Source organism: Saccoglossus kowalevskii, chromosome 3, assembly GCF_978046115.1.
Source record: "Saccoglossus kowalevskii chromosome 3, keSacKowa6.1, whole genome shotgun sequence".
Lineage (NCBI taxonomy): Eukaryota > Metazoa > Hemichordata > Enteropneusta > Harrimaniidae > Saccoglossus > Saccoglossus kowalevskii.
Window position 1 is genome coordinate 20870196 of NC_140643.1, and position 13864 is coordinate 20884059.

General features: G+C 36.3%; 1 protein-coding gene across 1 annotated transcript; it reads left to right on the forward strand.

Moving 5' to 3' along the window:
- Positions 1 to 1951: 1951 nt before the first annotated feature.
- LOC100366837 (uncharacterized) lies at positions 1952 to 11351 on the forward strand. Its single transcript, XM_006823421.3, has 25 exons — positions 1952 to 1999; positions 2272 to 2322; positions 2732 to 2903; positions 3388 to 3620; positions 3703 to 3816; positions 3932 to 4007; positions 4102 to 4190; positions 4293 to 4407; positions 5219 to 5406; positions 5532 to 5741; positions 5898 to 6092; positions 6448 to 6566; positions 6684 to 6852; positions 7135 to 7287; positions 7376 to 7486; positions 7615 to 7811; positions 8389 to 8496; positions 8610 to 8765; positions 8863 to 9004; positions 9135 to 9323; positions 9439 to 9641; positions 9806 to 9851; positions 10382 to 10724; positions 10890 to 10957; positions 11178 to 11351. Exons 2-25 carry the CDS (start codon positions 2274 to 2276, stop codon positions 11198 to 11200), a joined length of 3468 nt encoding a protein of 1155 aa, XP_006823484.1. The 5' UTR covers positions 1952 to 1999; positions 2272 to 2273; the 3' UTR covers positions 11201 to 11351.
- The last annotated feature ends 2513 nt before the right edge of the window (positions 11352 to 13864 follow it).

Here is a 13864-nt window from a genome sequence, read left to right on the forward strand (position 1 = left end):
GTCACCTATACTTTGGAGAGATTATAGGTCCATTGTGGAATTATGAACTAGTCTAGGGAAATCCTATATAGGCTTGATCAGAACATAGCATAATAGCCTATAACAAAAAGGACTACAATGCGCACCACCCAGACCTACTTCGGCATTTCAACGGAGTTGTATGCATGGTGTGTACTACCATGGAGAACATTACATACAGATCATTGTTCTGGTGGCACATAAGAATTAGTCGATTGTTTTATTAAAACTTTGATACATAAATGTTACTTTGTTTTCACATATCTTGCCATCTAATTACTGAGAATAACAACATGCTGAATACAATAAATATGCAGCCGAATTTACGGTTTTATTGGTTCTCTGTGAAACTTCCTGCTCATGAAAGGTTCTCGGGTCGTCTACACAAAGATGGTCTATAGTCTAATATTAGATTAGATATACTTATATTGAAAGTCCCACTATTTCAACAAATGATAGACTGTTCCATTTTTTTCGCCATTCCAATGTACATACCTTCTAACAACAAAATGGTTAATAATTTCATAAGATAATATAAAATATTATACATCAATATTCCATTATTATATCCTGCCCGACAACACTATGAAACACCTTATTTCCATCGACGTCACACGTAATGCATATTGGTTTATATCATTGGAATATACACCAACTGCGTTTTGAAAAAATAGCATCAAACAACGTTACAAACCTTACACTTTTATAATAACAAAGACCACCTTATACGAATGCATTTGAAGTTTTATTTACGATTGGATACGTGAGAATTTGTACTCGACATTTCATCCATTTTGTTATAATCAAAATATACGAGTTGAGTTGAGTTGTTCCTCTTTAACCAGGCCAATCATCAACTAACTTTACCCTGGGTATTCACTTTTGGTTTGCCTTAGCTCATTAAATTAATGAGTGTATTTCCACAGTGTACATGTGGTTTGTCCATTAATATAATGCGTTGAATTCAGCTTACAGCCCACACCCACATAAGCATAATTGTTTACGTACAAACAAAATACCATTATTAGTCAGAATCGGTACATTTGAAGTAGATGTATAGAGTAAGAGTGGATTAAAATGTAAAACGCGTACGGGTTCATACGTAGTCACGTTCTTTGCATTTATTTTTATTTATCATATTCTGTAAACTGAGAATAAATAATGTTTGAATTGATTCATTGCATTAGAGTTTGTTTAAAAAACCAACCAGTTATCATTCGCCGCCTAATACCGGAAAAGGGTCGCAGACAATGCTCTTTGTAAAGATAATTGTTATTACAAAGTCATTGGATCGCCGACATGATAATCCACGATCTCACGTTTAGTTAGATGTGCTTCTATATAATTCAAAATAACAAATGGTTAGAACGTTGTCGGTTTCCAATTCCAGTGTACACCGTACCGTCTAACAACGAAAAGTTGTCCATTGGAATTCTGAAATGAAAAATGTAAATTATAATATACATATTGCCAAAATATATTTAAACAAATATTGAACATTTTATACTGTTAATTTAATTTCCTATTCCGGGTTAAAATATACTTATCACTGAAAAGCGTTTTTAATCAAGATAGACGATCAGAGTTACTACATATGTTTATATTTCTACTATAACCAGGTCGGTCGTTAACTCACTTTACCCTGGGTATTCACATTAGGTTTGCCTTATCTGATTATATTAATGATTGTAATTACACATTACACAGTGTTAATATTGGATAATGTATATGTACATGTGTTATATACATTAATTTAATGTGTTGAGTGCAGTGTATTCTACTGTATCCATCCGCCGACACATTGTTTACTGACAAACTACTTACCAATTTTTTCATAATCGGTATATTTGAAGCAGACTTTAAGTTGAATATAATGTGAAACTGATTAGTGTTCTTTTCAGTTTTTTTTATTTACCACACACTATAAAAACAGTTCGAAAGTAGACGTCTATCACTGGTATCCGCAGACGAGTTTCAGTAGGTACGTAGCTCTCTAATTAATATTTTCATGTTTTTGTTTTTTCAAGATTCATTTCTAGTTATAACGGTATTTCCCTACGAAATACTCAGTTAGATACTGTCGTTTCTTTCCCAAATAATCACTATGACAACCTGGCACGCCGTGCAAAGCCAACAAGTCATATACGTTAGTTGGCGGGTGAATAATGAAGTATATCACAGCTTGTTTTTTCCACAACGTACGACGTAGCCAATTATGATTTTATTTCCATGTATTACCTTTAATTTTCATAGCTATGGAGCTGATACCATTTCTATGTTTGCTGTTCACAAGCATCATATTAGGTAGGTTTATATACGTGTTCTGTAGCCTGAGCTTTTGTAATAAGCACCTGCACGCTGATTTGCATGTCAGTGAGTTTAATGCAACTTTCGGATTCTGGATAGAAACATTCACAGATAGCACATTTCGGACTATCACGTACATCCTTATTTTCGTTTTATTATGATAAGCTTTTATCTACCAATCACATTCTTGTAACGTGAAACTTTACCACCTGAACTTGGTCAATTTAAGTTTATGTCGTTATTCTTGTACCAGTAGTAGATATAAAGTTGTATGCAGCCTGTTTAGCCATATTGAACCCTAACCCACAACAGGAGTGCCAGAGAAAGAGCGTAGTCTATTCAATATATTATTACTAGAAACTAGTATCGATAAATAATGCCAGTACTATTTATGTTACCCATTTAGCATACGCGACTCAGAATGACTGTGACCTCAATATCGACGGCACATGCTTCTTTATGCCCGATGAAACACGGGGATGGAATGAAGCTCGTGCTGAATGTCAGCAACGCGGTGGTGACTTGGCTGTCCTGGAGAAGGTGAATGTACAGAGAGCCGTCAACAAACTTGCCAGAAGGTAATCACCTAGAAATATCATAACTCCTGTCAACCATTTCGATCCAGTGTTCTATAGTTAGTGTATATGCCATGTAATTACAACATTGTGATATTGTTTTAAAAGATTCCCTATTGGTTGAACAGTAAAACGCGATATGTCACTGGTCACTACATACCTAGATCCATTCTAGTTCGAACAAGATAAGCTTTTGCTAGAAAAATGTTGACTACTGTAACCAGAACAATAATGGCCATAAACATCCACAAATCTATATATTCGTAGAATGCATTTGTCCTGACATTTTCGCTAACAGAGTTTTATCAATAGTTGTTTGAATTTGACAAACATAGAAGCAAATTCTCTTTAAAACCAACTCGTGCCTATTTGTAATAATAAGTAATAATGAAGCCGTTCTTACACAGTGTACAGTGAGAGTAAAAAATCGTGTCATTGTTTTGTTTTTTAAAAAAAGCCAAAAATTGTGTGTTTCTTATCATTTCAGAGATGTGGAAATTTGGATCGGTTTACGGGACCTGGCACTTGATGGTCAGCCATGTTGGATTGATTCAGAAATAATTTATAACATCAATAAAGCTTATCCTTGGGCAGCATCTGACGGAAACACGGATGACAAGGACTGCGTTTTAGCTGCGAAAAGCCCAAAACACGTGCTTGAGTGGCGGTATGAAAGCTGTGATGATGAACACAATTACTTGTGCGAAATTATGGGATCGGGTAAGTAACAACCCTTAAAAAAATCCGTTCTCGTTTAGCGGTTAATTGCAGTTTACAGGTATAATTTTTATTTAATTTTCAGACGATAACTATGCATTGAACTTGATTAACGAAGAAAAAAATAAAATCGAGTCTGCAAGACAGGTTGAGTTAGAAAGACCAGTGACGAAGATTTTAGAAATCAATACCGGTTTAGGTATGTGTTAAGTTAAATCGTAAGAAAAATATAATTGAAAATCGTATTGAAATATATTTGCCGTCCGTTATGTCCATGATAAATAACACATTATTATCCATATTGTACATACCAGATCTATTCGAAGCTGACATCAAACTGAACGACGATGAGAGGCGAAGGAGAGACGAAGGATTGTCAATCATGGATGAGTAATTAATTTTCAAGTTTTTCGAACCAATTTGCATGAATGCAGCATGGAAATGGACACCCCCACTAACAATCTGTTTAATTGTTTGTCTTTAGAAAACGTGGTGCGACGTTGAACAGTAACAGGTATTGGCCTGCTGCAACTGTTCACTATGTGTTCGACGATAACTACTATAATCCTCTCAGTAAGTTGTTATCAAAACAAATTTATTGCGATGACGTAGTTTTGAGCTCTGTATCATGCATCTTGTGATTCTAACCAATTACCAACTGTTATTATTCAACAGGCTATGCCAGTAAACAGGAAGTGAGGGCCGCCCTGGCTGATTTGGAATCTGTAACATGCTTGAACTTCGTTGAGGGGTATGCGTATGACCACATACGCGTCGTCAATGAAAACGGGTAAGTGCAAATATTGGACTGACGTATCATTGAATGATTCGCGGTTATCTATTTTCTGTACGGGCGTGTATAGAGACTGAATGTTTGGTTTATTATCATATAAATATAATATTATTATACATCAGTCACCGTAACGCCGTAAGTTACAACGTGCTGCAATTTTGCGGTATCTTACGGAGTATTTTCATCCTACCATATAAGGAAATGCGAATTCCAAATATGGAATGATTACGCGAGTAATCGTACTCTCATGATAATGAAAATAAACGTGGCTGCTACCAGGGTTTGACCATTCTCGCCGCCAGAGTTTATTTTCGCTTCGAGACTCAACGAAATATCTCTCTGTGTAGGCTTGCCGTAAAAGAGGCCGTGGCGTACGACGATGGGTTTGACCAGACTCCGAACAAAGAAGTTTGCTGATTCTGTTCTAAACTTTTTGGATTTCGCCATTCCCAAGATGTATCATTGGAGGAAAAGATGTATAATAATAAGGTTATTACGAAGACACCTCTAGGTATGCACTCAGACAGTACACCGTCGATTACGTCGCACGCGTCGGTCGATACTGCCGCTGTACTGCCTTCGTGCATACTTCGAGGTATCCTCGTAATAACGTCATAGTATTTTGTATGGCATATAGGGCACAATACTGAACAGTGAAATGCGGACAATATGTTTTTTTTATTAGTAATCATGTAATAAGCACCCATAAATGGCTAAGTAAATTCCAGCTCTGCCAGATGACGTGTTTTATTATTGTACGATGTTTATTTTGGATTCTCATCTCTGTATATTTGTTCATTGCATTTAGATGCTGGTCATATATCGGCAGGCAAGGAGGAACACAATATTTGTCACTACAAGATTCCTACTCTGCATCGTGTATATTCAGTGGTATTATTCAACACGAGTTTTTGCACGCTATTGGTTTTTGGCATGAACAATCTAGACCAGATCGCGCTAGCTTCGTTACAATAAACTGGGCAAACATTTTGCCAGGTAAAAAAAATACGAGAATGAACTGCTCGGAAATAGTAAAACTAGTACTACTGTGCACATATAGGATTTCTTTTTTATTCTGCCTCCGCTTTAAATTTAAATGTTTATTTAATTTTCTTGAGCAGGAGCCGAACACAATTTCAACACGGAGGCAATGACAGTTCAGAACACGTATTACGACTTCGGCTCTGTGATGCACTACAGTTTATACGCTTTTGCTATCGATAGTAATATTAAAACAATAATTCCAAATCAAACACCAGTCATCACTCCAGGCCAGATAGTTAGCGTTAGTGTTACAGACGTCGCGGAAGTAATCGGACTTTATAATTGTTGTAAGTATACATAGTACAAATGTGTAGTTATATTTCTACTGAAACGTTTTTTTAAAAAGCGTAGTACGTACGTACGTACTATGTATTTCTATTGTTCGCGTCGTATTTACTTCGCACCGCCACGTGTGGATAATCGTCCTGTGCCCTTGCCTGTAGATATGGTAGTTCACGGAGGATGGTCTACTTGGAGTTCTTGGTCGAACTGTCCAGTAACATGCGATGGTGGCCTACAGACGAGAACACGGCAGTGCAACTACCCTCCACCCTCAGTTAATCCACCCGGACTACCGTGCATTGGAGACAGCTTGGAATATCGAGATTGCATGACAATACTGTGTCCATTGGAAATCGGCAAGTAATTTATTCTTACATGTTTTCGGACTCCCCGAATATTACTTGTCCTGTTTTAGAAGCTGTGCAATTAAAATTAAGATCCTAACACCATCCAACTATGAAGAAATAATTTCTCCATGGAAAACGTGCAAAAATACATATTATGACTATAACCCATTTTTAACTCTTATTTCTCGTAAAATAGTATGGTAACCACCATTATGTTTCATAATCACATTTGCATCAAACTATACTACTAAAAACATGCAAACCTGCGTGAAGTACCCATGAACATTGAAGTACCATGTGTTACGTGTTATTTGATAAAACTCATTGATTAAACTTCGAACTATGTTTGTGTATTACACATTAGATTACCAACATCGAGGTTGCTGGTCTGACATGTATTTTCCATCGCTGTTGGTAACACTTGAATTGACAGGAAATCCATATTTAGACGGGAACTATTGGTCGAGAAGCGAACCAGGCAGGGTAAGTGTTGTGTAAAACTATGGTTATTTGCATCCCTTTATTACTCTAGACATAATAACATATATATTTTCATTGCAATACAAGTAAATAACCTTTATGATTTGTTTGTATATACAGAAATGTGCGAGAGCAGCGGTACATGCTAACTATCAATACTTTGCTATGAGATTTGACGGGAGATGTTATGCCACCTCGAGTGCATGGCTGTATCAATCCCAGGGTGCATCAACGGACTGTGTGGAAGGATTTGGAACGACCAATGCTATCGATGTATACGAAATTGAAGGTAATAATAGTGGCATCATAAAAAGTAAATGTTTAGAAACTGTAATAATGTTCAATTTGTACAAACTTGAACAACAATTCTATAGGTGTCGACTGGTTAATGCAGTGGGTGGAATAAACAGTCCTGCTTTGATTTTCGTTGGATAAAATTCCACACAAGGCAACCACCATTTCACATCACCGTTCTATGTATTTGTACTGTTCTGTTCTGATATTTAGATATCCAAAAACTGTTGTGGTCAAAGTCATTTTAGTATTTGTTCTAATTTTATTATTTTTATAGATTGGGTGTGTCCCGATGGTTCGACTTACTACGGTTTCTGTTACTTGCCGCTCTCATTTACCCCACACGTCACCAGCTACTGTCCCTCGAGCCACTATTGTGTGACTATTGGAGGCACTTCATACGCCCCCGTGTCGATATGCTGTAAACAGGGTAAGCTAGAATAGATATATATACGGACAAGACATAGTTGTTGAGTTGTCATGATTCCTATAATGTTCATGTTGACTTTCTTTTGCAGAAATGTGTATCGACAACTGTGACGATTACATATATTCACGCGATTGCTGGTGTGACACCGCATGCGTATACTACGGAGACTGTTGTTTTGAATATGCAGATCAATGTTCAGGTAAAAAAGCCTCAAGATATTATATTTGACAATTGCATAAATGGGTAGCTCGATGTTGATTTATTTTTTACTTGTATAAGCTATGTGTTGTGACATGCATTATTATATCACAATATTTTACACTGTAGGTCAGGACATCTGCTGGGCGTCAGGTGATCCACATTATTATACACTTGATAATCTCTACTACGACTACCAAGGCGATTGTGACTACATCCTAACAAAAAGCAACAACAACGATTTTTCAGTTACTGTGAACAACGAGTTTCACAATTCCTACCCGCTTTCATGGACTAATGATATAAAACTGAATATTTATAATCACGTAAGATGTTAAAATATAATTATCATAAATCGAAACTGCAACTGTTAGGGATGACGTCAAAAGACCGATGTCTGATAAAAAAAACTTGCTTTTAAATTAGTTTGGGGGTGGGGGGGGTTGACCTCAAAAATTACCATCCTACAAAAACGATTTTATTTTTTAATGAAGTCAAAAAAATCTTGGAGTATTTGTAGTTCGTTTCTTTTTCTATCCATGCATGTACAAAAATAACAGAAAATGAAAAGAAAAAAAACACCCAAGACGAGAAAATGGTTTAGTCAGAGTCTAAATATGTGCGTCAAATGAGGTAAATTTCAGGGCATGGACCTAGAACCAACTGCTATGCCATACTACTGTCCGATTATCAATTTGTATTTAATGGTGAATATAGTCTGACATCATGATAAATATTTATCAATTAAGTTTCAGTGGGGGTGGGGTGGGGGCGGTGAAAAAACTGAAGGAATTAAGTTTTTTTTATCCTACATTGAACTTTTGATGTTGTCCCTATAGCTACATCAACAAGCCATGTATTTCTGCGCCATGTGTATATTTATTCGCATTTTCATTTTTACAGGAAATACGATTGCTGCCATATAAATATGCTACGGTTGATGGGTCGTTTGTCAATCCACCTGTGACTGTCACTCAGTTTTTGAAAATTGAATTTGCTGGGTATTGGTTGGTGAGACACATTTAATTACAACTCGTCTTTTGATACTTTGATCGTAGTTTGATACTTTCAAGTAATTGTATTTATATATGGTCATGTACTATCATTGTTTCCCATGTTTTAAGATTGTAAGAACAGGTCATGGAATGATTATATATTGGAACGGATATTCCACTGTCTATGTATATTTGTCAAACACACTACAAGGAGATGTAAGTGGTCTGTGTGGTAACTTCAATGGCAATCCTTCTGATGATTGGACCAAAGCAAACGGAGTATTGGTAATTATGATACGATCAGGTTAAACCAATCCGATTTACGAACGTAACGTATTCACCATACGTGTTTAATTTATGAATAATGCTTTAATTTCCACAGACATCATCTGTTAACGATTTTGGCGACAGTTGGGCAGTGAGTGCAAACTGTGCCCCAGCACCGTCTAAGCGGTCAATTGAAGAACATTTTCAACGGAACACTGCCCAGGCAGAAGAAATCTGCAATGAGCTTTTTAACTCTGGTATTGTAAATTTAATAATATATCTCAGGCCTTTATTTTCCTGAAAACTGACTTATAACAATTTAACATAATTTGTAAGGTCAGATGTAATACAACATTTCAACTACTACTTTCATATATTTTTTTTCAGATAATATACCGAGCTGTTCCGTTACACTTCCTGGTTACGAAGATGTTTTCAAACCCGCTTGTGAAATGGATGTGGCAGCCGCTTTACCTGATGATGACACTGGTGGATGTGACCTTGTCGCCAGCTATGTTGATATGTGTCGAGGTGCTGGGGGAGAAATTGGTAACTGGCGATCTGGAACAGTGTGTGGTATGAGTGTACATATTTCTTATTTGTTGACACATTTCCTAGAATAAGTGACACTATAATAGTATGCATCTTCAAACATTCCACAAATGAATTAGGTAAAATTGTTGTTATGCAGAAATTTCATGCGAAGACGGCAAAGTCTACAAGGCATGTGGCTCTGCTTGCCCTCCAACATGCGAGACCCCTGAACCGTTTGGTCCCTGTACGGAAGATTGTGTAGAAGGTTGTTTCTGTGCAAATGGTACTATCATGGACGAAGGTGGGATATGCAAGGCCCAAGAACAATGTGGGTGCTATTGGCTAGGCGTACTTTATAGGGTATGTGATATGTTGGTCTATGTTTAGACATATTCTCGAAAAATGGTTGTGTTGTTATAAATACTGACGCTAATTATGATTTTACGTAAATATGAGTTTGTAGGTTACATTATTATTCTGTGCTTCCAATGTTTACTTTATTTGTTATATGTTTACTTTTTTAGTTTGGTGAAGAGATGCCCAATAACGAAATATGTGCATGTGATGATAGTAAGTACACGATTCAGTCATGTTTCACAAATAGGTTACATAACATTGCTAAACAAAATCAGATTATTTTGATTTGACCTATTTATAAAGTATGAAATGGTGCCTGTTCATTTGTGCTTGAAACACGAGGAAATGATGTACATTTTGTCAGAATCTCGGTAGTAAAGAAATTAGATATCAAAGCAAAAGCTGCTCTGCTGTCTCCCACATGATCAGCTTATTAGCAGTGCGCACTACAGTGGCAGTGAAACTTCCATTTGATAATAACAAATTTATTTTCTGAATTAGTATTTGTCTATGCATTTGGTTTTTACATTTGTGCTGATTATTTTGATTTGTGTTTTATGTATGCAAGATGCAAGATTCAATTTTATGGACTTCTATTACCAGTGATTAGGGTGATTTGTTTAGACGGTTTAACGCTTGCGGTGTGGATCGTTGGATCGTTGCTCCCGGGATTCCATCGAGATATACTTACATAACTCAGTGAATCACAAGTCCTTATTGTGCTTCTGTTTTGTATTATGCAGTTCCTGATACTGTGTGTATTGGTTGCCGACATTTTGAAATAAACACCGATGAAGTGAATTTTGCGAAAGCAAAGACTATCTGTCAATCCCGAGGTGGGAGGCTGGCTAAGCTGGACACACAACCTGTCTTCAAGGAAGTACGCCAATTTATGTTTGCGAATAACTATGAGGATGAGGTGTTTACTGGCTTCTGGTTCGGTCTGGATGATATCGACTCTGAAGGAGAATACGTCTGGTGTGATGGTACTTCTCTGGACGAGCAACTATTTACGAAGTGGGGTAACGGTCAACCGAACAACAACGTACAGAAAAACCCGGATGGTCAGGACTGCGCTCAGTTGTGGTAAGCCCCATTTAAGCATGTTCGTCTCATGATATTTTATTATATAAATAGGATCCCAGATCGAATATTAAGCTCAAACCAGCCATATTACAACCAGCTATATTACTACCAGCTATATTATTTTCAATTGGGTGTCTAAAGCGTGTTTTTGTTTTCAAATTTAAGGGCACACCATTTATTGACTTGGGACGATGAGTACTGTGGTGATAAGAAGGGATATATCTGTGAATATGGTAAGTGATACTATGCTGTATGTTCTCGTAATATATGGAATTTCTAATAGTACACTCAGAGCATATTTGGAACAAACACAAAACAGTCAGTGCTTTGGGATTAAGTGTAAGTGATTTTAAACAGTCTTCATGGAGCTGATATCATGTTTAGTTTGCATGAGCAGATGGTAATTGGGTAATTTGCATAATGATGCTAATTCAGATTGTCTATATTTTTCAGATTACTGTCTGGATGAACAATAACAATGAGTATACTACATTAATAACTCGGAAACTCACTTGCATGCTAAATATATTATATAAATCACATTGTAACACTTAAATCAGGTAACCCTATTCATCAGGGTTATTTATCATGTAAAATGTTCGCTCTATAATAAAGCTGTGTCATGAATTCTCGTGTGTATTTTCATTCATTTCCGGCAAGGTATTCTAAAAATGGTGGAGTGGACAAATTGCAATACACGAATGTCATCGGTTTTTACCCTGATACGACAATGTATATTTATCAGTGACATACATGTTACGATGGACGTATAAACACTGAATCCAACACATTGACTTAGAATCGTATCAGATACTGAATATATTTCTTCAAACGACAGTTTTATGACAGGGGCAGTAAAATTCAGATTACTGTGTCTGACATTGCATTGCCCTTTGTTTAATCTCATTATGGCATATAAAAGTGGTTGTGTAACCGAACAACTTCAACTCTGTAACTATCAAGAACATTTCAAAAAAAGCTGCTGGGAAAATGTTTAATTGTGTGTTATAATCGTGTGTCATACCTCATGTTTCAAATATGCTTGAAAGCCATGGATGAATCGAGTACGCTCAAGACGACAACATTTTTTGTATTTTATCATTCATAATATACAACGTACGTACATCTATACACTCCCTATAGCATGTCTTCTTCATCCACATGGGAATAATATTAGAAAGGAAATTTGGCTCAGTTTAGTACTCGTTTGGAAAAATAACTGTCCGTTATTACAATGGCCTAACAAATACTTAAAGCTTGCTAAAATGGTCGCAAATCTTAAAAATTGTGGTCAAATAAACAGATTGGTTGCTCGACCGTGAAAATGGGGGGGGGGCGCATACCTGTATAATTCTACTATGACGTAACCCCAGCATCGATGGTTTCTAAAGCCAGAAACTTCGAGGGAGAGATAGTTCTCAAACCACGGTATGTGTGAGGCGTTGTCATTTAGATTGACTACAGAATTATTACTGTCACTTGCACCTCCAATTGGTAAAGTGTGAGAAGCGCACACTGTTCGCAGTTTGGCAAAACTTCATGTTCTCATTGGTATTTGTGATATTATTTGTTTCTGCCATGTAGATAATTTTTTTGTTGACCTTTGATAGTTCTCACTACTTGTCAGTGGGAATTTGGGTTCACGTCATTAAACTGTTTTATTTCAAAATTCCACACCACCACCACGTCGAAAAATATCTGTTATTGGCGAGGATGATATCAAGTGTAGATGAGCTGCGAGAAAGTGTCAGTTTCTCGCTCTAGTATACATTTGTTTGCAATTCATACTTTTCGGTGTAGCGATACTTTACGAACAATATTCCTGTACACTATATTTTGTTCACAAATTTATGTACAGCTCAATAAATTAATAGAAAATTACTTGTATATTTTGTATATGCAAACAAGATTCAACAGCATTTTACAATTTGTGTCATTATAGTGCATATGTTTTCATTTCCAACAAATGTGTACTCTTGCACACTGAGCATAATTAACTAAAAATGAAAACAACGAATAAGTAAATCATAATGATTATGACAGTGTAAACAGCTTTAGTAAACAATGCAACATTCAAATCCCAAACTGATTTTAAATTGTATGACGGTCCACCGACACACGGCGAGCTGAATATTCACTTGGAGCAAACAAATATTTTCTAATCAATTGTGATGTGTTCCAAATAAGAAGAAATATTTTATTTCTGCTTAATTACAGTAACTTAAGAGTTATTGTGCATTATGTTGATACATAGTGATGTATACTTACAGCTATGGCTTCAATATATACCGTGGACGATTTTGGCCCGATCGTCACCCGCACAAGCAACCGGAAAAAAGTTACCGGTGTTCGGTCGAACCGGGGTCGAACCCGGCCGTTAGAAAAAAATCGTCACTCCCGGAATAACCACTCAAAATAACGACCAAAACTGGAACTATTTAAGCCATAATATAATCATAAAAATCATAGATGATTTTTGTTGCACATGACAATGATAAACTTACCAAAAAGCGGTGTTTTTCCGGTCGTTTCCATTGGTGTAATCTGCCATTTTATTTGAGTGTGTTCATGACCTGACGCTGACCGGTGACGTCATCAGGAGCGCTATAGAAGGAGGTCTGTGATTCGTTGACTAAACAAGTCAAATTGAAGGAGGTCTTGTTGAAATCTCGTTTATGGAAGGCCAATTGTTGTATTATTCATTAAAAATATGTGCAAGAATTTACATTCATATTTAAACATTACATAGTTATATTCATAAAACCTTCATTTGTATTCGTAGAATCTCCATTTGTATTTGTAAAATCTCAATTTTAAACGCTCCATTTGTATTCGTAATAAAATTTGCATTTTGTTTTGTGAAATTTGCATTTATATTCATAAAATCTAAATTTGTGTTCATGACTCACCTATTTGTATTTGTAACAGAGGTGCTAAGTGGGCATAGAGGGCGCTGTTTGGTAGAAATGTATATTTGTGTTTGTAAAAACTACATCTTATATTCGTCAAACTCCATTAGTGTTTGTAGAATCATCTACGTATGCAACAAGTGAACACATATGGCGCTCTTAGTTAATACGCGTGGATTCAACTAGACTTTTTTTTTGTGTAAAACAAAAAAGAAGTCCCAACTTTGCCAG

Excerpts from the sequence above, each read along its gene's own strand:
- LOC100366837 (XM_006823421.3), top strand. The coding sequence starts at position 2,274 with ATGGAGCTGATACCATTTCTATGTTTGCTGTTCACAAGCATCATATTA. Across the intron at positions 7,812-8,388 it reads AACTGAATATTTATAATCAC|GAAATACGATTGCTGCCATA; the intron begins GTAAGATGTTAA and ends TCATTTTTACAG. Across the intron at positions 8,497-8,609 it reads AATTTGCTGGGTATTGGTTG|ATTGTAAGAACAGGTCATGG; the intron begins GTGAGACACATT and ends CCATGTTTTAAG.